This window comes from Aquarana catesbeiana, linkage group LG03 (genome assembly GCF_042186555.1).
Source record: "Aquarana catesbeiana isolate 2022-GZ linkage group LG03, ASM4218655v1, whole genome shotgun sequence".
Classification (NCBI taxonomy): Eukaryota; Metazoa; Chordata; class Amphibia; order Anura; family Ranidae; genus Aquarana; species Aquarana catesbeiana.
In genome coordinates, this window is record NC_133326.1 from 601,407,079 (window position 1) to 601,428,238 (window position 21,160).

Genomic DNA, 21,160 nt, shown 5'->3' on the forward strand with positions numbered 1-21,160 from the left:
GCTTACCTGTAAAATCCTTTTCTTGGGAGTACATCACGGGACACAGAGCCACAGTAATTACTGTATGGGTTATATGGCACCTTCAAGTGATGGACACTGGCACACCCTAGACAGGAAGTTTAATTTCACATATAACCCCTCCCCTTACTGGGAGTACCTCAGTTCTGTAGCAAAGCAATACACGTGTAACCAAAGGGGGGAGGGACCACTGTGTCCTGTGATGTACTCCAAGAAAAGGATTTTACAGGTAAGCTGTTATAAAAATCCTATTTTCTTTATCGTAAATCACGGGACACAGAGCCACAGTAATTACTGTATGGGATGTCCCAGAGCAATGCCACCTGAGGGGAGGGGACACAAACAAAAGTAGGGTGCAATCAGACCTGAGGACCTATACTGCTGCCTGCAGTACACTGCGCCCAAAGGCGATATCCTCATGCCTTCTTACATCCACCTGATAGAATCTGGTGAATGTATGGACTGAAGACCAAATTGCGGCCTTGCAGATTTGAGCCATGGAGGCTTGGTGATGCACTGCCCACGAAGCACTAACAGCCTTGGTGGAGTGCGCTTTGATTTGAAAAGGTGGAACTTTCCTCTTCAAACCATAAGATTGAATAATTACTTGCCGAATCCAATTGGCAATAGTGGATTTGGATGCTGCCTGTCCTTTCCTAGGACCTTCAGGCAACACAAACAAAACATCTGTTTTGTGAACCTGAGCAGTCGCCTTCAATAGATTTTGACTGTTCTCACTACATCCAAAGAATGTAGTGGTTTTTCTTCCTTAGAACAGGGTTCTGGAAAAAAATGAAGGTAAAAAAATATCCTGGTTTAGGTGAAAACCTGAAACCACCTTTGGCAGAAAGCTAGGATGAGGACACAATACTACTCTATTCTTGTAAATGATTAAATATGGCTCTTTACAAGAACGAACCACCAACTCAGATACCCTTCTTGCAGAAGAAATGGCTACCATAAAAACTAGCTTCCTTGTCAAAAGGGCTAAAGGAATATGTCGTATCGTCTCAAAAGTCTGTTTCTGTAACGCCGATAGAACTAAATTCAAGTCCCAAGGGTTCAGGGGTGCTCTAACCGGTGGATTAAGCCGCATTACCCCCTGTATAAAGCTTCGGACCAAAGAATGAGAAGCAAGCGGATGTTGAAACAATATAGATAAGGCCGAGACTTGATCCTTGATAGTACTCAAGGCCAGTTTCATCTCTAACCACATCTGCAGAAAGGCAAGGATTCTACCTATGACATACTTTCTAGGATGCCAACCCCTGGATTCACACCAGGAAACATATGCCTTCCAGACTCTATAATAAATGACTCTGGAAGCTGGCTTCCTTGCATTAATCAAAGTAGATATCACTTAGCCTGAAAGCCCACGATTCTTCAGAATGTGGGTTTCAACAGCCAAACCGTTAAATTTAGCGTTTGTAAAGTAGGATGGAACACTGTCCCTGCGATAGCAGGTCTGGACGTGGTATTAGGGTCCATGGGGCCCCTACCACCATCTTTACCAATTCTGCATACCAAGATCTTCTGGGCCACAAGAATTATTGACTTCTTTGCCCGCTTGATCCTGCGAAGAAGTCAACGTAGCAGCAGAATAGGAGGGAATGCATAAATCAGTGAGAACTGACCCCATGGGGTCACCAATGCATCTGTTCCGCATGCAGTGGATCCTTTGTTCATGACACAAAGTCGTCGACTTTGTTGTTAAACCTGGACGCAAACAGATCTACATCCGGGATCCCCCATCTTTGGCATATACAGTAGTCAGGAAGATGTCGTGGTGAAGGGATCGTTCCCTCGGGAACAACTGCTGGCGTCTAAGTAGTCCGCCTGCCAGTTCTCTACTCCTGGAATGAAGATTGCTAATATGTATGGCACATGCTTTTCTGCCCAGCTTAGGATCTGCTTTACCTCTCCCTGGGCTGCCTGACTTCTGGTGCCCCCCGGTGACTGATATAAGCCACTGCCATGGCATTGTCGGATTGAATCCTGACAGGAGAATACCACAACCTGAATGTCCAGGCCCTTAGGGCTAGGTACGCTGCCCTAATCTCTAAGACGTTGATGGGCATAGTCCTTCGGTTCTGGACCATGTCCCTTGGACCAACGTCTCTTCCAGGACTGCTCCCCAACCTGAAAGGCTGGCATCTATTGTTACCACCTTCCAGGTAACTGGTAAGAAAGATTTCCCCTTCTGCAGATTCTTGGGTATCCTCCACCAACTGAGGCTCCGACACACTTTTGGCGACAAACACATTGGAAAATCTAGTGCTTGGATCTTCTTGTTTCAAGCCGACAGGATACTGTTTTGCAGCAGTCTCGAATGAAACTGAGCATAGGGTACTGCTTCGAATGAAGCCACCATCTTCCCCAACAACCTCATACAAAGGCGGATAGAAAGACCCTTCTCTACCCTGACCACCTGAACCAGCTCCTTTATGGTGCTGATTTTTGCCTGGGGTAAGAACACCCTCTCTTCTGGGCTGTATCTATAATCAGACCCAAGTACTCTAATCTTCTTACTGGTTTTAAAAAAGATTTCTCTAGGTTGAGGACCCAACCTAGGTATTCCAGGTAGTGGACTGTGGCTTTGGTCCAGGTGGGCTACCGACCGGTCTATCAAGAGCAGGTCGTCTAGGTATGCTATTATCGTTATACCTTGAGTCCTTAATCTGGCCAGAGGAAGGGCCAGAAGTTTTGTTAAACACCCGAGGTGCAGTAGCTAGATCGAAAGGCAAAGCTACAAACTAAAAATTAAGTTTTTCTACTTCGAAACGCAGATATTTCTGGTGAGCAGGGAAAATAGGTACATGCAGGTATACATGCTTGATGTCAATTGATGCCAGAAGTTCTCCTCCTCGTAGGACAGAGACTACTGAACGGATTGATTCCATGCGAAAAGTGCGAAATTTCAGGAACCGGTTTAGATCTTTCAGATCTAGAATGGGCCTGACATCTCCATTTGGTTTTGACACCATAAAAAGGTTTGAACAAAAACCCAACCCCTGCTCTTCCATGGGGACCATCATGATCAGTTTTTGTGACAAAAATCGGTCTAAAGGCCCGTACATACGATAGGACTTTTTGACAATAAACATGCAAATTAGCTGTTTTGGAGCAACATCCGACCGTGTGTACGCTCCATCCAACAAACTTTTTCCGTTTTCATCTGACTTTTTTTGGCTGTGCGAACGCACAAACTTTCCGGCAACAAAAGTCAGATGGAGCAAAGTCCGATCATGTGTACACAAAACCATCGGACTTTGGTACAATGTACAGTACGCAGCCGTGAGAATGTTTCCAGCGCGATCCCATCGCGCTGGTTCTCGGCGACAGGGTACTGTACATCTCGCGCTGGCTGCGGCTGCAATAGGAAAAACACATTTTCCTATTGCAGCAAGCGCGAGAGGGAATTCCCCTCTGGGAGCATACCAGGCCCATAGGTCTGGTATGGATTTTAAGGGGAACCCCATACGCCGAAAAAACGGCGTGGGGGTCCCCCCCAAATACTTACCAGACCCTTATCAGAGGACGCAGCCCGGCCGGTCAGGAAAGGGGGTGGGGACAAGCGAGCGCCCCCCCCCCCCCTCCTGAACCGTACCAGGCCGCATGCCCTCAACATGGGGGGTGGGTGCTTTGGGGGAAGGGCGCACCCTGCGCCCCCCCACCCCAAAGCACCTTGTCCCCATGTTGATGAGGACAAGGGCCTCTTCCTGACAAGCCTGGCCATTGTCGGGGTCTGCGGGCAGGGGGCTTATCGGAATCCGGGAGCCCCCTTTAATAAGGGGGCCCTCAGATCCCGGCCCCCCACTCTATGTGAATATGTGGTACATCGTACCCCTACCCATTCTCCTAGGGGAAAAAAGTGTCAATTAAAAAAGAAAAAAAAAAAAAAAAACACACTACACAGGTTTCTAAAGTAATTAGGCAGCTCCGGGGTCTTCTTCCGACTTTGGGGGTCTCTCCAGCCTCTTCTCCCGATGTCCAGTTCTTCTCCGCTCTCTCTGGCCTCTTCTCCCGGTGTCCGGTTCTTCTCCCGGGCTCCTCCGCCATCTTCTGCTCTTTTGCTGCTCTCTTGTCTGGCCTCTTCTCCTGTGACCCCGCCCCCTTATGACGTCACAGTCCCGGGGCATGCTGGGACTGTGACGTCATAAGGGGACGGGGTCACCGGATGACATCACCCCCATGCCTATATAAGTCATTGCGAGGCGCTCACACAGCATTACAGTGGGAGAGAGCGTCGTGCCAACATCGGAAGAAGAGAAGAGGAAAGAAGACGACGAAGAAGACCGGGCCACCGCTAGCAAGAGAGCGGCAAAAGAGCAGAAGATAGCGGAGGAGACCGGCAGAAGAACTGGACACCAGGAGAAGAGGCCGGAGAGACCCCCGAAGTCGGTAGAAGACCCCCAGAGCTGCCTAATAAATTACTTTAAAAACCTGTGTAGTGTGTTTTTTTATTGACACTTTTTTCCCTAGGTGAATGGGTAGGGGTACGACGTACCCCATACTCATTCATATAGGGTGGGGGGGCCGGGATCTGGAGGCCCCCTTATTAAAGAGTCTCAGATTCTCTCCACTTTAACTTCCTGTAGCAGGATGGCCATTTTTGCTCTAAATCTCCCCATTGTATAAAGAATCACAGCCACCCTCAAGTCACTTCCTGAGATGAACTACATGAGTGCAATTCTGCTGTGCACGTATCCCTGACATCATATATGCTGGTTCCTCCCACAGGTTAATCAATGGGCATTTTATTGGTTATGTTGGCACGTAAAAGCACAATAAAACACCCTTTGGTACACTTGTAGGAGGAACTGGCATGAATGAGGTCAGTAGAATCAATGGCATAATGAGTCATGGGAGTCGTGGTCTCAGTGCAGTACATGTGATCACAATATACATGGCACTGCTCTTACTCGGGAAATGGAAGTCCAGTAAAATAAAAAAATACAAAACAGAGGGATCTAAACAACCCAATATAAATGGTATTTAATATTCTCAAATTTTCAGTAAAAGGGTGTGATTTTTACCAGGGTGCAGGATTGGGTGCATCTGTGACACTAAGCCACTTCTTCTGCAGTAGCAGAGCTGGGGGTGGGGGCCCTCAGAAGTAAAACTGGGGCAATATCCTGACTGGCCTGATGCATACAGCATATATTGGGGTTGCACCGATAACTTTTTTTACCGTCGAGTACGAGTACCAATACTTTCAGCCAAGTACTCGCTGATAAAGAGTACCGATACCTTTGTGGTGCGATTTGAGCTCATACAAAATGAATGGGCTTGAATCGCATGCGATTTGGACAGGAATGCTGTGCGATGCCTGTCTGAATTGCATGTGGTTTCCCACACTGCTCCTGTCTGAACCCAGGCTGAAGTCACTATGACCAGCCTGGGTTCACACAGGAGCAGAGGGATGTGATTCAGACAGAAATTTTATATGGGCTCAAATCGCACCGCAAAAGGTAATCGGTGCAACACGAATATTATATATATATATATATATATATATATATATATATATATATATATATATATATATATATATATATATATATACACACACACACACACACACACACACACACACACACACATATATATATACACACACAATGCAACAGCAGTGAAAGACAAGAAACCTTTCAAATGTTTTACTTGTCACTTAAAGCGGAGTTCCACCCAAAAGTGAAACTTCCGCTTATTCTATTCCTCCCCTCCCTCCAGTGCCACATTTGGCATCTTTCAGGGGGGAGGGGGGAGGGGGGAGCGGGGACCTGTTTTTGACAGGTACCCTGTCCCCACTTCCGTCGGACCTCGCTGCAGCGAGGTACGTCAGAAGTCCGGCCCCCTCCTCCTTCCCCTGCTGCCGGGCCAGTAAGAGAGCAGCGTGCTTTATGCATGCGCACTGGCGGCAGCAGCAGCACCCAACACCTGATGGAATCATCAGCTGCGGTGCCAACATCGCTGGACTCCAGAACATGTAAGTGTCTTTATATTAAAAGTTAGCAGCTACAATATGTGTAGCTTCTGACTTTTATATTGTTTGGGGGGGGGGGGCTGAACTCCGCTTCAATCATGGAAATTAAAAAGTTACTGTAATGGCTTTAGTCTTTGTTTTGTAAGTTTCCCTTTAATCCCAATATTAGGTACACCATGTACAAGACATGTTGGAGTTTTCTAGCTTGACCTTTCACTGCTATTGCCCTACCACAAGTGAATTTCAAGGGACCTGAAATATTTCACCTTTGTGAGTGCCACCGTATAATTGTCTATTATGTTTCATAAGATTCAATACATACATAATAATTGTACAATGGGTTGTCCTAGGATACTGAACAGCAGAATCTACTTGCATGAAGAAATGAATTGTCTGACCTAAACCTGGGATGTAACCAGACTTGCTTCAGTTATTTGGGCAGGCATAAAGGAAACCAGCACTGAAAGAAATATGCAGAATGCCATTGCCAACTTACTTCCAGAAATAACAGTTCCCCTCTTTTAATGCATTTTGAGTCACTGACCTGGAACAAGTACACAGATCAGATTTCCAGGTTTGTTTCAAGTCTGTGCCTTAGTCATCACATAAGCATGATGTCCAGGCTACATGAATTTTCAGAAAGAGTGGTCAGCAATGGCAGCCCCATATTCACTTATTAAATTATTACAGGATTTTTTTAAATTGTAACTGAGATCACAGTAAAGTTATTCAAACATCCATGTATGCCTGGCTAATCAGACCAGCTTTTTGAACACCCCTAAACTCCAAGAACTGTACTATGCATATCTTCACCAGGTTCTGGTCTTACTGGTCAGTGAGTGTGCAAAGAATTAAAAAAAATAGTCAGCGCCAAAGGGAGTAAAAGGAGAAAAAAAAAAAAAAAGTGAACTTTTTACTTAAAAATTATTCTATCACCACCACAGAACTACTAAAATCATTAAAAACTTTATATAGAACAATTGAGCTTTGCATTTACAAAAATAGAATACCTTTACATATCCTCAGTAAAATAATCACAGACACGAACCAAAGAATGATCATCAGGCATTTCTGTCTGAGGGGGGCACATACTCCAAACCCAAATGTGCAAAGATATCTTCCTCTGATGTTGCTGAGAAGGAACACTTCTGGAAAGATAAAAGAAAAAAAAAAGCGTTAGGGCATATTTTTGTGTTGCAGCCCATATTATAATTGTAAAAGAAAAACTTATAACATTTTCTGGGATGCCCAATTTTCAGCTTCCAATTGTTTAAAAACCACAAAGGTGAATTTGTAAGTAAACACTTATAATAAGATTGCTGACTTACCAGAAAGGGACATAGGATAGCTATCGTAAAGCAATTAGCAATTAAAAAAAATGCATCTGACAGCCCACATATAACCTCTCCCACTCCCAGCTAGCCTCAGTTTTTTAGGAAAAAAAAATAGGATTTTTATAACAGCTTACCTGTAAAATCCTTTTCTTGGAGTACATCATGAGAAACAGAGCCTTAAGTAATAGCTTAATGGGTATATAGACACCTTCAGGTGATGGACACTGGTATACCCGAGCCAGGACGTTCACTCCCTATATAATCCTATATAATTTCAGGAGCACATCAGTTTTTGTAGCAAAGCAATCTACTTAAACAAGGGACCACTGTATCCCATGATGTACTCCAAGAAAAGTATTTTATAGGCAAGCGGTTATAAAAATCCTATTTTCTTTATCGTACATCATGGGACACAGAGCCTTAAGTAGTAACTTAATGGGATGTCCCATAGCAATGCTATTTGACGGGAAGGGAGACACAAACTGCAGGGTACCCCCAGACTTGAGGGCCTATACTGCTGCCTGCAGCACATTGCGCCCGAAGGCAATATTCTCATACCTCCTTACATCCACCTGATAAAATTTTGTGAATGTATGTACTGAAGATAAAGTTGCGGCCTTACAGATCTGAGCCATGGAGGCCTGGTGACGCACTGCCCAAGAAGCACTAACCAACCTGGTAGAGTGCACTTTGACTTGGAAAGGGGGAATCTTCCCCCTTAAATTATAAGTCTGAATTATAACCTGCCGAATCCACTTAGCGACAGTGGATTTCGACGCTGCCTGTCCTTTCTTAGGACCCTCTGGCAGAATAAATAAGAAATCAGTCTTCCGAATCTGAGCAGTTGTCTTTAAATAGATTTTCACTGCTCTCACCACATCAAGACAATGTAGTGACTGCTCTTCCCTGGAACATGGTTTTGGAAAAAAACAATGGCAGGACAATATCTTGGTTCAGGTGAAAACCTGAAACCACTTTTGGCAAAAAGTCTGGACGAGAGCATAACACCACTCTGTCCTCATGAATAATCAAGTATGGCTCTTTACAAGAAAAAGCAGCCAATTCTGAAACCCTCCTTGCTGAGGATATAGCAACCAAGAACACCAGCTTCCTTGTCAGAAGGACTAAGGGAATATGCTGTATCGGTTCAAATGACCGTTTTTGTAACACTGAAAAAACTAACTTCAAGTCCCAAGGGTTCAAAGGAGGTTTGGCGGATTAAGCCGCATCACCCCTTGCATAAAACCCTGCGCTAAAGAATGTGTAGCAAGCGGTCTTTGAAATAAGACCGATAAAGCTGAAACTTTGCCTTTAATAGTACTCAAGGCCAATTTCATCTCTACCCCTAATTGTAGAAAGGCAAGAATTCTGCCTATGATATATCTCCGAGGGTGCCAACCCTTGGATTCACACCAGGAAACATAAGCCCTCCAGACTCTATAATATATAGTTCTGGAAGCTGGCTTCCTTGCATTAATCAGGGTAGAGATAACTGACCCGGAAATTTCTTCAGAATGTGGGTTTCAATAGCCAAGCCATTAAATTTAGAGACCGTAAGGTAGGATGGAATATTGGCCCCTGTGAGAGTAGGTCTGGCCATAGTGGGAGGGACCATGGACCCTCCACTGCCATCTTTATGATTTCTGCATACCATGACCTTCTGGGCCATGCTGGTGCTACCAGAATTACCGGCTTACTTTCCAGCTTGATCGTGTAAAGAAGTCGAGGCAGCAATTGAATAGGGGGAAATGCATAGATCAGTGAGAACTGATCCCACGGGGTCACCAACGCATCTGTTCCGCATGCAAGTGGATCCCTTGTCCTGGACACAAAGTTGACTAACTTCATGTTGAATCTGGACACTAGAAGTTCTACGTCCGGAGTCCCCCATCTTTGGCAACTAGCCCAAAATATGTCGGGGTGAAGAGACCATTCCCCCTAGAATAACTGCTGGCGACTCAAGTAGTCCGCCTGCCAATTCTCTAGTCCCGGAATGAAGACTGCTGATAGGCACGGAACATTCCTTTCTGCCCAAGTTAGAATATGGTTCACCTCTCTCTGCGCTGAGAGACTCTTGGTGCCCCCTTGGTGATTGATATAGGTCACAGCTGTGGCATTGTCGGATTGGATCCTGACAGGACAATCCCCTAACCTGGAGGTCCAGGCCTTTAGAGTCAGATGCACTGCCCGAATCTCTGTGATATTGATGGGCAAGGTTCTTTCGGCGCCTGACCACTGTCCCTGGACAGTTGTCTTTTCTAGTACTGCTCCCCAGCCTGAAAGGCTGGCATCTGTCGTTACCACTTTCCAGATAACTGGTCTGAAGGATTTACCTTTCAGCAAATTCTGGGTTAGAAACCACCAACTGAGAATTTGGGATGCCTTTGGGGACAGCCGCATTGGCAAGTCTAAAGCTTGAATTGTTTTGTTCCAAGTAGACAGGATACCATTTTACAACAGCCTTGAATGGAATTGGGCATAGGGAACCCCTTTGAATGATGCTACTATCTTTCCTAGCAACCTCATGCAAAGGCGAATGGAGGGATCGCCTTTTGATCTGACCATCCGCACCAGCTCTCTTATGGAGTTGATCTTTGCCTAAGGCAAGAACACCTTTTTCTGGGCTGTGTCTATGATCAGAACCAAGTGCTCCAGCCTTTTTATCGGTTTTAAGGAATATTTCTCTAGGTTGAGAATCCAACCCAAACTTTCCAGGCAACTGGTTGTAATGCGTACGTTTTGCTCTAAACGAGCCACGACTGGTCTATTAGCAATAGATCATCTAAGTACACCAAGACTGTTATGCCCTGTGCCCTTAACCTGGCTAGAGGTGGGGCCAGGACTTTTGTAAACACCCAGGGTGCAGTAGCTAGCCCGAAGGGCAAGGCTACAAACTGGAAATGCTGCTGTTCTACTTCGAACCGCAGAAACCTTTGGTGAGCGGGAAATATAGGAACATGCAGATATGCATCCCTGAGGGCGATAGACGTCAGAAGTTCTTCTAGTAGGATATAAACTACTGACCCGATCGGCTCCATGGAAAGGAGTGGATCTTCAGGAACCGATTTAGATTCTTTAGATCTAGAATGGGTCCGACATCTCCATTCGGTTTTGGTACTGTGAAGAGGTTTGAATAAAACCCCAAACCTTGCTCTTCTGTGGGGATCTGCATGATCACCCCCTAAGCCATTAATCGGTCTAGTGCCCGAAACAGAAATTGCCTTTTCTCTGGATCTTTAGGAACGTTAGACCTCAGGAAACGAGAGGGTGGAAAGTCCCGAAATTCCAGCTCGTACCCCAGAGTTACCATGGAGATGACCCATCTGTCCTGAATTTCCTCCTGCCAGACTTCTGAAAACTGCAGAATTCTCCCCCCCCCACCCTGGTGAGGGGGGGGGGGGGGGGCCTCTTCATGATGAGGCTTTAGGATTTTGCTTTGCAGGTTTCCGGCCCCAGGACGACTTTTGAGCCTGGGTCTGACCCTGAGGTTATCCTCTAGAATCTGACAGCGGAGGCCATCGCCACTGCCTAGAGGCGGAAGCCCCTGGCGCAGGGGAAAGAGTACATTTAAATGAAGGGCGTTTTTACTTTCTTTTGACTGGCAAAAGAGTACTTTTCCCACTAGAAACTGGATGTATTTGTCCAAATCATCCCCAAATAACCGATCCCCATGAAAAGGGAACCCAGTCAGGAGCTTTTTACATGGTGCTTTGACTGAAAAAAAAGCATTTGGCAGATCTCTTACCTGAGAGGAATCCCCCTGTGCAAGCTGCTACGGCCACACACAGACTGACACTGAGCTTACAGTGAAGACAACAGATTAAGGTATGTGCATAGACTCCCTCTAGTGGAGATTTACAGCATGACAACATTTTTTCCCTTAAAGAAGAATACATAGGTGGACTTTAGTTCCTAAGTTTCTTCCCTTACCTTATCCCCGCCGCAGGATTTGCTGAATTAACAGTCAATCCAACCTTCACCCATTACAGCAGGCTGCGTTTAGCAAACCTTCAAGGACTGGGTCCCTTTTTATCGGGGTTCCACACCCTTGGACCTGTAAAAAGCACCCCGCCAGGAAAAGTTTTTAGGTAATGTAGCATGACCAAAGTCCTGGGTCCCGGGGTCCAGCCCTGCAAAGAGGCGTTACAGGCAAAACCTCGTGCTTCGGATACGAGGCCCAGGTACCATCCACTTTGGCCTCAGTGGCACTTTGGATGGATATGGTCTGTGGAGGCTATTAAAATCCAGCATGGATCCCTCCTGGAGCTCCTAAGAGCACATCTTCACTTGTGACCAACACCTTAGACGCTGGCGAAAAAAATGATTTCTCCTGGAAGGAGGAGGGGTTATATAGGGAGTGAACTTCCTGGATTGGGTATACCAATGTCCATCACCTGAAGGTGCCTATATACCCATTAAGTTATTACTCAAGGCTCTGTGTCCAATGATGTACGATAAAGAAATAGGGAGATAAGAACTGAGGTGAGACACCTTTGCCCTAAACTGTATTTCTGTATTTTAAGAAATTGTAACTGGTAAGTCAAAAATACAATTACAGTACAGTACAGGACACATGATCTGTACTCAAAGGATAAGTTCACCTTTAAAAAAAATAAATAAAAAATGCATTTGCAGGTAAAAAAAAAATAGCATTTTTTTTTATGTGGACGCCTCGAAAGCCCAAACTGAGGGGGGATCAGTACATTTGCTACGTTACACACTGAATATGGGTGTAACAAATGAACAGAGTAGGAGATAAACGGACAGATTGGGGTAGTGAGTTCCAGAGGATGGAAGAGGCTCTGGAGAAGTCCTAGAGATGAGCATGGAAGGAGGAGACAAGGAAGCTAGAGAGCAGAAGGTCATGGGAGGAGTGGAGAGGACAGGTTGGGTGATATTTGGAGAGATTGGTAATGTAGCTCGGGGGCAGAATTGTGATTGGCTTTGTATGTTATTGTTCATGTTTTGAATTGTATTCATTGGGCAATGGGAAGCCAGTGGGGGGACTGGCAGAGAGGAGTGGTCGACACTGAACAGTTGGTAAGGTGGATGAGTCTGGCAGCGGCATTCATGATAGACTGAAGAGGTGATAGCTTGCGGAGAGATAGGCCAATAAGGAGGGAGTTGCAATAGTCAAGGCGAGAGATAACAAGGGATTGAATAAGGTGCTTAGTGGTGTCAACGGTTAGAAAGGGGCGTATTTTGGAGATGTTTCAGAGTTGAAGTCTGGATGATTTGGATACTGATTGGATTTGTGGCTGAAAGGACAGGTCAGAGTCTAGGATTACACCTAGTACCTTGGTATGAGGGGAGGGACTGATGGTTGTATTATTGATCTTAAAGGAGAAGTAAGTGGGGGGGGGCACGGGCTGGAGGAAAAATTATGAGCTCGGTTTTAGAAAGATTGAGTTTTAGGAAGTGGTGCAATATCCACGTTGATATGTCAGTAAGTTAGTAATGCGAGAGGAGACTGAAGGAGTGAGGTGAGTAGAGAGATAGATTTGTGTGTCGTCAGCATAGAGGGGGTACTGGAAGCCATGGGAGTTTATTAACAGACCAAGGGAGGAGGTGTAAATGGAGAAGAGAAGGGGTCCGAGGGCAGAACTTTGGAGGTACCCCTACAGAAAGAGGAAGTGGAGAGGAGGAAACAGTTATAGGTCACACTGAAGGAGCACCGTGATAGGAAGGAGGAGAGCCAGGAGGAGGAGCCAGGTTGAAGAGAGGTCGAGTAGTACGAGTATGGAGTGGTGGCCAATGGTTTTAGCAGTTAGATCATTAGTGAGTTTTAGTAGGGCAGTTTCAGTGGAGTGTAGCAAGCGAAAGCCAGACTGTAAGGGGTCAAGAAGGTTGTTGTCAGTGAGGTAGGAGCTAAGACGGTTGTAGACTAAGCGTTCTAAAAGTTTTGATGCAAACGGGAGCAAGGAGATGGGTCTTAAGTTGTTCAGGCTGGTGGGATCCAATGAGGGCTTTTTAAGTATGGGGGTGATCAGGGCATGTTTTAGAGGGGAGGGAGGGGAGGGGAAGGTGCCAGTAGATAGGGAGGGATTGAAGATGTGAGTGAGGGAGCATGAGATAGAAGAAGAGGGTGACCGTAGTAGATGCGAGGGAACAGGATCCAGGGGACAGGTGGTAAGGCGGGCTTCTGAGAAAACTTTAGAGACCTCTTCGGTAGTAGCAAGGTCAAAAGAGGAGAGTGTTGAGAGCGGATTTGTACAGGGTATGTTAAGTGGGTTAATTCATCATTTAAAAGCGAAGACATCCAACTGAAGGGTGGGTAATACAGCAAACCAATGCCAATAGGCCCACAAACAAAACAGATCAAGAGCAGCTTGTAGCACTTTACGCCTGGAACTGGCATCAAAGGAGGCCTGAACATCACCTGGTAAAATTTAACAAGTGTGTGATCAGAAGACCACATGGTATTGCTGCACGATTAAATCGCCAAGAATCGTTATTGCGATCTTGACTAAAGTGTTTCCCGATTCTTCCTATGCAAAGAATTCTCTCTGCTCTTCTGAAGCCACAGCCCTCAAAAGAAAGGAAGGAAAAAACTGGGCAGTTTGCCAAGAATCAAAACATTCTTTATCAGTTGAACGTAAGTATAAATATTGTAACAATTTGTGAATGGAATAGACTTCGTGTGTAAGTGAAAATAGTTTAACCACTTAAACACTAAACCTTTTTCTGACATTTGTTGGTTTCAAGTTCAAATCATTTTTTTTTTCTGCTAGAAAATTACTTAGAACCCCCCAAACATATATATTTTTGTAGTAGACACCCTAGAGAATAAAATGGTGGTGGTTGTTTTATGTCACACTGCGCAGCGTTCTTTCAAATGCAATTTTTTTGGAAAAAATTACTTTAATGAATTAAAAAAAAAAAAACAAACTAACCAGTAAAGTTAGCCCATTTTTTTTTGTATAGTGTGAATGATTTTAGGTCGCAAGAATCGTGAGAGAGTCGTGATCTTTTTATTCTAAGCAAAAAAATCGTGATTCTCATTTTGGCCAGAATCGTGCAGCTCTACCACATGGCACCCTTGCAAATCTGGAAAACAGATACCTGATGCTAAAAGCCCAGGAAGCACTAACAGATCTGGTAGAGTGCACCTTAACAGGGGAGGAAGGAACACTATCCTTTAGGCAGGCAATACTTAAACCATTTTTCTTTCCTTCAACCATGGTTTGAAGGAAAGAAAATTGCTTGATTCCCCCATCAACACAATCAATGTTGACGGAGGAATCCCTCCCATGGAGCTATTGTATTCTGACAACAGGTGGTTTCCCAGCATTCATAATAAAACGATCATTGCCGCCGGCAGTGATCGCACAAGAAAAACAGTCAGGCTGGTTGTACAGAAGTCGATCGATGGTTCAACTTCAGTACAACCAGCCTGCCCATACATGGACTGAATTTCCTGCTGAACCAGCCAAATTTTGATCCATCCAAGGCTGGCTTTAGACCACAGGATTGAATGATGACTTGTCTAATCAATCTAGCAATGGTGGAGCGAGAAGCAAGTAGCTCTCTTCAGAAACTGACCTGCTTGAAAGTATGTTCCTGAGAACGTTGTTTAGGTGAAGCAAATAGCTTTTCTGGGTGAAGACTGGAAAGGTCTTATCAGGCTTGGGTAATTGTAGGGACCTTGGGGAGAAGATTCAGGCAAATGCTAAACAAGAACACACAGCATCAATAAGGGTAGCAATAGTATCCTTAGCTTGGATGAAATTTAAGCCTGATCCGATTCCAAAAGGATAATGGGGATGTTCGTTCATCTCCTCTCTTCAGGCAGTGTGTGTGCAAAGGCAAAGTCAGAGACCAAACCAGGAAGGAGGGAGGTGGCTGAAGGGACTCGCTTGTGACACCTGTATCTATGGCCTCTAAAAGAAATGAAATTCCTTTCTCGATAGGACGAATGCTGAGCAGCCAGAAGGCAGGGAATGAGATTGGATGCCATTATCTGAACAAATTTGTTTGAACTTTGCTTTTCTTTTTAAATAAAAGTGGGCTGCTATGTCCTAAAACATAAATCTGACTGGCACAACTCATTGAAAAATGCATCTACCACCTGAGCATAATCACTCCAATATCACACCACTAACATGGTATCACATTCTCTACATGTGAGAAAGAGGTTAGGAACAAATGCTTCAACCAGGGAGAATTCATAGCACAGGAGCAGGGCCAGCAAAAGTCCCTGCATGTATAAAAATCCAGTGGATGATTTGGCCTTCATCAATATTTGGATATGGATTGATCCATTGATGCACATCACTCATATCACACTTAGCCAAAACATGGGACTTGCTTATTCTTTACTTAATAAAACAACATACCTAAAAGGTCTACAAGGGGCAGAAACAAAAAGTATCTCAACCACTTCAATACTGGACACTTTAACCCCTTCCTGCCCAGGGAATTAATTCATGTGCCATTGTGTACAATTGTGATAGATGTGATTGGCCACAGCTATCACATGGTACAAATCCACTGCGATTGGCCCTGTACCATGTGATCAATCACAGAGATAATCGCAATTATGACACAATGGCTATGAATGAAAGCCATGGTTTACAACGAACAGGATCGCTGATTGGTCACAGTGATCACATGGTACCAAAGCTGTGCACAGCGGCCAGGTATAAGATCTGTGTTCCACTGGACCCAACAGGTCATATATCATGCTCGAGGCACGCAAATTGGGGGGGGGCATCATAAGACGTCCACCTGGGATAGTAGTGCTCTTACCCTGTCATAATATTACAATAGGCCGGGAAGGATGTAGTTAACCACTTGCCGACCGGCTCCTGTACATATATGTCGGCATTTTAAAGGTGGATATCTCGGTAACGGGAGCAGGTGCTGCCACAACTGAGGTATCCATCTCTTCAGGAGCCGGTTGTGTTTACGATATTGGTGGTCTCAGCAGCGACAGGAGGGGGTGGCCCTCTGCCGCTTACCGGAGCCGTTGGCAGTGGCGGAGGCGATCGGGACCTGTCCGTGGCCGGGTATGGAGACGAGTGAGGGGAAGATGGGCCCCCACCCGTCTCCATACCATAGCAGGGCGGAAGCAACATCATAACGTCGCTTACGCCCATACGTCAACCACTTGCCAACCGCCTCACGCAGATATACTGCGGCAGAATGGCACGGGCAGGCAGAGTAACGTATGGGTAAGTTACTCCACTCCCGCGGGCGAGATTGCGCGCGCGCCCCCCCCCCCTCGGTGCCCAAGGCGATCGGCATCATTCCAGGAGTGATCCGTCCTGAGGGGGAGGCCACTGATTCATGGCCTCTCCCTCACGATCGCTCCTGGCAAATGAGAAGCTTCCTCTGCTTCTGTAATGTAAACAGAAGCAGAGGAAGTGATGTCATCTCTTCTCGTGAAGCCTTTTCGTTCCGGCTTCCGAGGAGAGAAGACATCTACTGTGAGTCTGCACCAACACTACACTGACACTAGCACACATAGGCACATAACACCCCCCCCCCCCCCCCCCCCCGCACCCCCTGTCACAGTGACACCAATAGCAATTTTTTTTTTTTTTTACTGATTACTGCATTGGTGTCATTTGTGACTGTTGTAAGTGGTAGGGCAGTTAGTGGTAGGCCCCTTTAGATCTAGGGTACCCCCTAACCCCCCCTAATAAAGGTTTAACCCCTTGATCACCCCCCAGTTAACCCCTGTCACCAGTGTCACTAAGCGATCTTTTTTCTGATCGCCGTATTAATGTCACAGGTGACGCTAGTTAGCCATGTAAGTATTTAGGTTCACTATCAGCTTATTATAGCATCAGGTACCCCCATATACTACCTAAGAAAGGTTTTAACCCCCTGATTTCCCCCTAGTTAACCCTTTCACCAGTGATCACCGTATAACTAATACGGGTGACGCCGGTTAGTTTGTTTTTTTTTATACCCGCCGTTTATTACCCAATAAGATTTAACCCCCTGAACGCTCGGCGGGCGATATCAGTTTTAGGTTCAGTTAGGGTCTACGTCAGATTAGTGCCAGTACCGCTAACTCCCTCGCACGCAGCATACACCTCCCTTAGTGTTATAGTATCTGAACGGATCAATATCTGATCAGATCTATACTAGCGTCCCCAGCCGTTTAGGGTTCCCAAAAACGCAGTGTTAGCGGGATCAGCCCAGATACCTGCTAGCACCTGCGTTTTGCCCCTCCGCCCAGCCCAGCCAAGTGCAGTATCGATCGATCACTGTCACTTAAAGAACACAACACTCATAACTGCAGCGTTCGCAGAGTCAGGCCTGATCCCTGCGATCGCTAACAGTTTTTTTTGGTAGCGTTTGAATCAGTCGCTAAGAGTCAGGAGCTTTATCTGTGAGTCTCACAACTGTACCAGTAAATTTAGAGCCCAAAATGGCAAATCAAAGGTACAGTAGTGAAGAGGTCTACATGTTTCTGAGCACGACAGATAGTGAAGAGGAAGTCACTCATCTGTCAGATTCAGGCTCAGAATACGATCCTGTAGACGACAGCGGCTCAATGACAGATAGCTCTGACGATGAAGTTGTGGTCCCTACCAAGGTCAGGCGTACCAGACCCAGAACAACTTCTTCTGTCGTTGATGTGCAAGAACCGCAGGTCCCTCGTATGGAGCAGAGCAGTACTAGCGCCGCTATTCCTTCTGGTGAACTGCCAAGCACCAGCAGCCTAGTACACCCTGGTCGTAGTCAATCCAGCACTGCAGTATCACGTGGTGACATGGCGAGTCCCATAAGTGCAGTTCAAGCTGGTGAGGTGGCAAGCACAAGTAGTGTCCCGCTGCCACCAAGATGACGAACACAGGCCTATTGTGCCCATAGTAACCTTCCTACTGCATTCGCCAATCCTAATTGAGAACCCACCACTTCTGCAGCACCCATACTTCCCCCATTCACTGGCCAACCCGGCATTCAGGTGGAAAAGTTGATTTTACGTCACTTGATTTTTATTAGCCGTTTTTCACCGAAGATCTCTATAGATCTATTGTGGACCAAAGTAATTTGTATGCTGGTCAATACATCGCCGCTAATCCCCAGTCCTCCCTTGCCAAAGATTGGAAACCAATTACGGTTTCCGAATCTAAGATCTTTCTGGGCCTATCCCTCGACATGGGCATAGTTAAAATGAGTATGTTGCGGTCATATTGGTCCACTGACCCAATTTACCATATGCCCGTGTTCTCTGCCTCCATGACCAGGGCAAGATACGAGCAGATCTTGCGGTTCATGCATTTCAACAACAATGAACTCTGTCATCCTCGTGGAGACCTTGGATACTATCGGCTCTACAAAATACGGCCCCTCGTAAACCACTTAAACCAACGTTTTGCAGACTTGTTTACTCCCCATCAAGTTGTCTGCGTCGATGAGTCCCGGATTAAGTTTTCTGTCCGCTTGTCTTTCAAACAGAATCTTCCCAGCAAGCGTGCCAGATACAAGGTCAAGATGTATAAGCTCTGCGACAGGGCCACAGGCTATACGTGTAGTTTTATGGTTTACGAGAGAAAAGATAGCCACGTAGAGCCGGAGAACTGCCCAGATTACATAGGAAGCACTGGCAAGATTGTGTGGGACTTGGTGTCACCCTTATTCGGAAAGGGGTACCATTTGTATGTGGACAATTATTACACGAGCGTGCCACTTTTTAGTCACTTGTTTGATCATCAGATTGGAGCATGTGGCACCGTGCAACCTAATCGCTGGGGCTTTCCCCAGCGGCTTGTAGATTCCCGTCTTAGGCTGGGGGAGAGAGCCTGCGTCAAGTGTAATAATTTACTCGCTGTGAAGTGGAGGGATAATAAGAATGTTTTCGTTCTTCCCTCCCTTCATGCAGACACGACAGACCAAATTCCTACAGCGACTGGTGTTGTGGAGAAACCCCTCTGTGTCCACAAATATTACCAAAATATGGGAGGGGTGGATCTCAATGACCAGTTGTTGGCACCGTACCTAGTTGCCCGTAAGGCCAGACGCTGGTACAAAAAAGTGTCTGTTTATTTCAATTGGCTTTGCTGAACGCTCATGTGCTGTACAGAGCTTCAGGACGGACTGGATCCTTCCTTAAATTCCAGGAAAAGATCGCCAGAGCCCTTTTGTTTCCAGACGGTGTTCCACCTCACTTTCCCAATCCAAATGCAGTAAGCCGACTGCGTGAGAGGTATTTTCCGTATGTCCTCCCGAATACCCCTACCCAACAAGCCCCCCAAAGAAGATGTTGTGTCTGCAGCAAGCACGGATATAGGCATGACACCCGCTATTATTGTCCCTCCTGTCCTGACAATCCTGGTCTTTGCATTGGTGAATGTTTTGAAAGCTACCATACACTAGTGGAGTATTAGCGTAGGGTACAGCACTGCACAGACTAGGACACACTTTCACAGGGTCTCCCAAGATGCCACCGCATTTTGAAAGACCCAAACCTGGAACCGTTACAGTTACAAAAAAAAAAAAAAAAAAAAGAAGTGTAAAAACACAAAAAAAATATGAAATAAAAAAAACAAAAAATAGTTGTTTTATTGTTCTCTCTCTATTCTCTCTCTATTGTTCTGCTCTTTTTTACTGTATTCTATTCTGCAATGTTTTATTGTTATTATGTTTTGTTTTATCATGTTTGCTTTTCAGGTATGTAATTTTTTTATACTTTACTGTGTTTTATTGTTAACCATTTTTTTATTTTCAGGTACACCATTCAGTTTATTTATTTATCTTGACAGCAACAGCGTTTGCTCCCACGATACATAAAGCCATGACTCCAGCGCTGTAGGAGGCAATTTCACCACCACAGTTAAAAAAAAAAGAGCATATATGCCGAAGCATGGGGGCAGCAGGGATGGAGGAGCGATTTGCTCCTAACGTTTGCGGGCGGATGCCCCCATGCTTCGGCATATATATATTTTAGGCACAGATTGCGTTAAAAAATGTTTTATTTTTTTACTATTTTTTTTGTATTTGCTTTGAAGGTATGGTATGTCTTACTGTTGTACTATAATGTTACTTTGTTTTATTGTTAACCATCATTTGCTTAGCAGGTACACCATTCAGTTGCAGCGCAAATTTATTTATCTTGACAGCAACAGCGTTTGCTCCCACGATACATAAAGCCATGACTCCAGCGCTGTAGGAGGTGATTTTACCACCACAGTTAAAAAAAAAGAGCATATATGCCGAAGCATGGGGGCAGCAGGGATGGAGGAGCGATATGCTTCTAAATTTTGGGGCGGATGTCCCCATGCTTCGGCCTATATTTTTAGGCCATTCAGCTGCAGCGCCGATTTATTTATCTTGACAGCAACAGCGTTTGCTCCCACGATACATAAAACCGTGACTCCAGCGCTGTAGGAGGTGATTTCACCACCACAGTTAAAAAAAAAATAGTGCATGTATGCCCATCATTAGAAGTGGGTGGATGAAGGGAGGTATTCTAATGGTGGGCATACCCACCAATCAATCTTTCTTCGTTCAGCCCACAGGCTGCATGAAAAAAAAAAAAAAAAATTACAATATATGCCCGACAAGGACCAGCAACGTACTGGTATGTTGCTGGACTTTGAGTGGTTATACCAGAATGAGGTCTGCGGGTTTAAGTATCATCTTGGTATCATTCTTTTCAGCCAGCGGTCGGCTTTCATGTAAAAGCAATCCTAACGGCTAATTAGCCTCTAGAATGCTTTTACAAGCAGTGGAAGAGAATGTCCCCCCCCCACCATCTTCCATGGTTTTCTCTGGCTCTCCTGTCCCAACCTGAGAATGAAGCCGGTGGTTCCGCCAGCTGACCATAGAGCTGATCAGAGATCAGAACGGCTCCAATCATCTCTAT

At 45.5% G+C, this 21,160-nt stretch overlaps 1 protein-coding gene across 1 annotated transcript in view; it reads right to left on the minus strand.

The window, feature by feature from the left end:
• Positions 1–6,951: 6,951 nt before the first annotated feature.
• The window catches only part of POLM (DNA polymerase mu), a 92,207-nt gene continuing 77,998 nt past the window's right edge, over positions 6,952–21,160 (minus strand). Inside the window, 1 exon segment of the mRNA XM_073622083.1 lies at positions 6,952–7,152. Within this exon segment, the coding sequence (XP_073478184.1) occupies positions 7,066–7,152 (87 nt within the window). The 3' untranslated portion in view covers positions 6,952–7,065.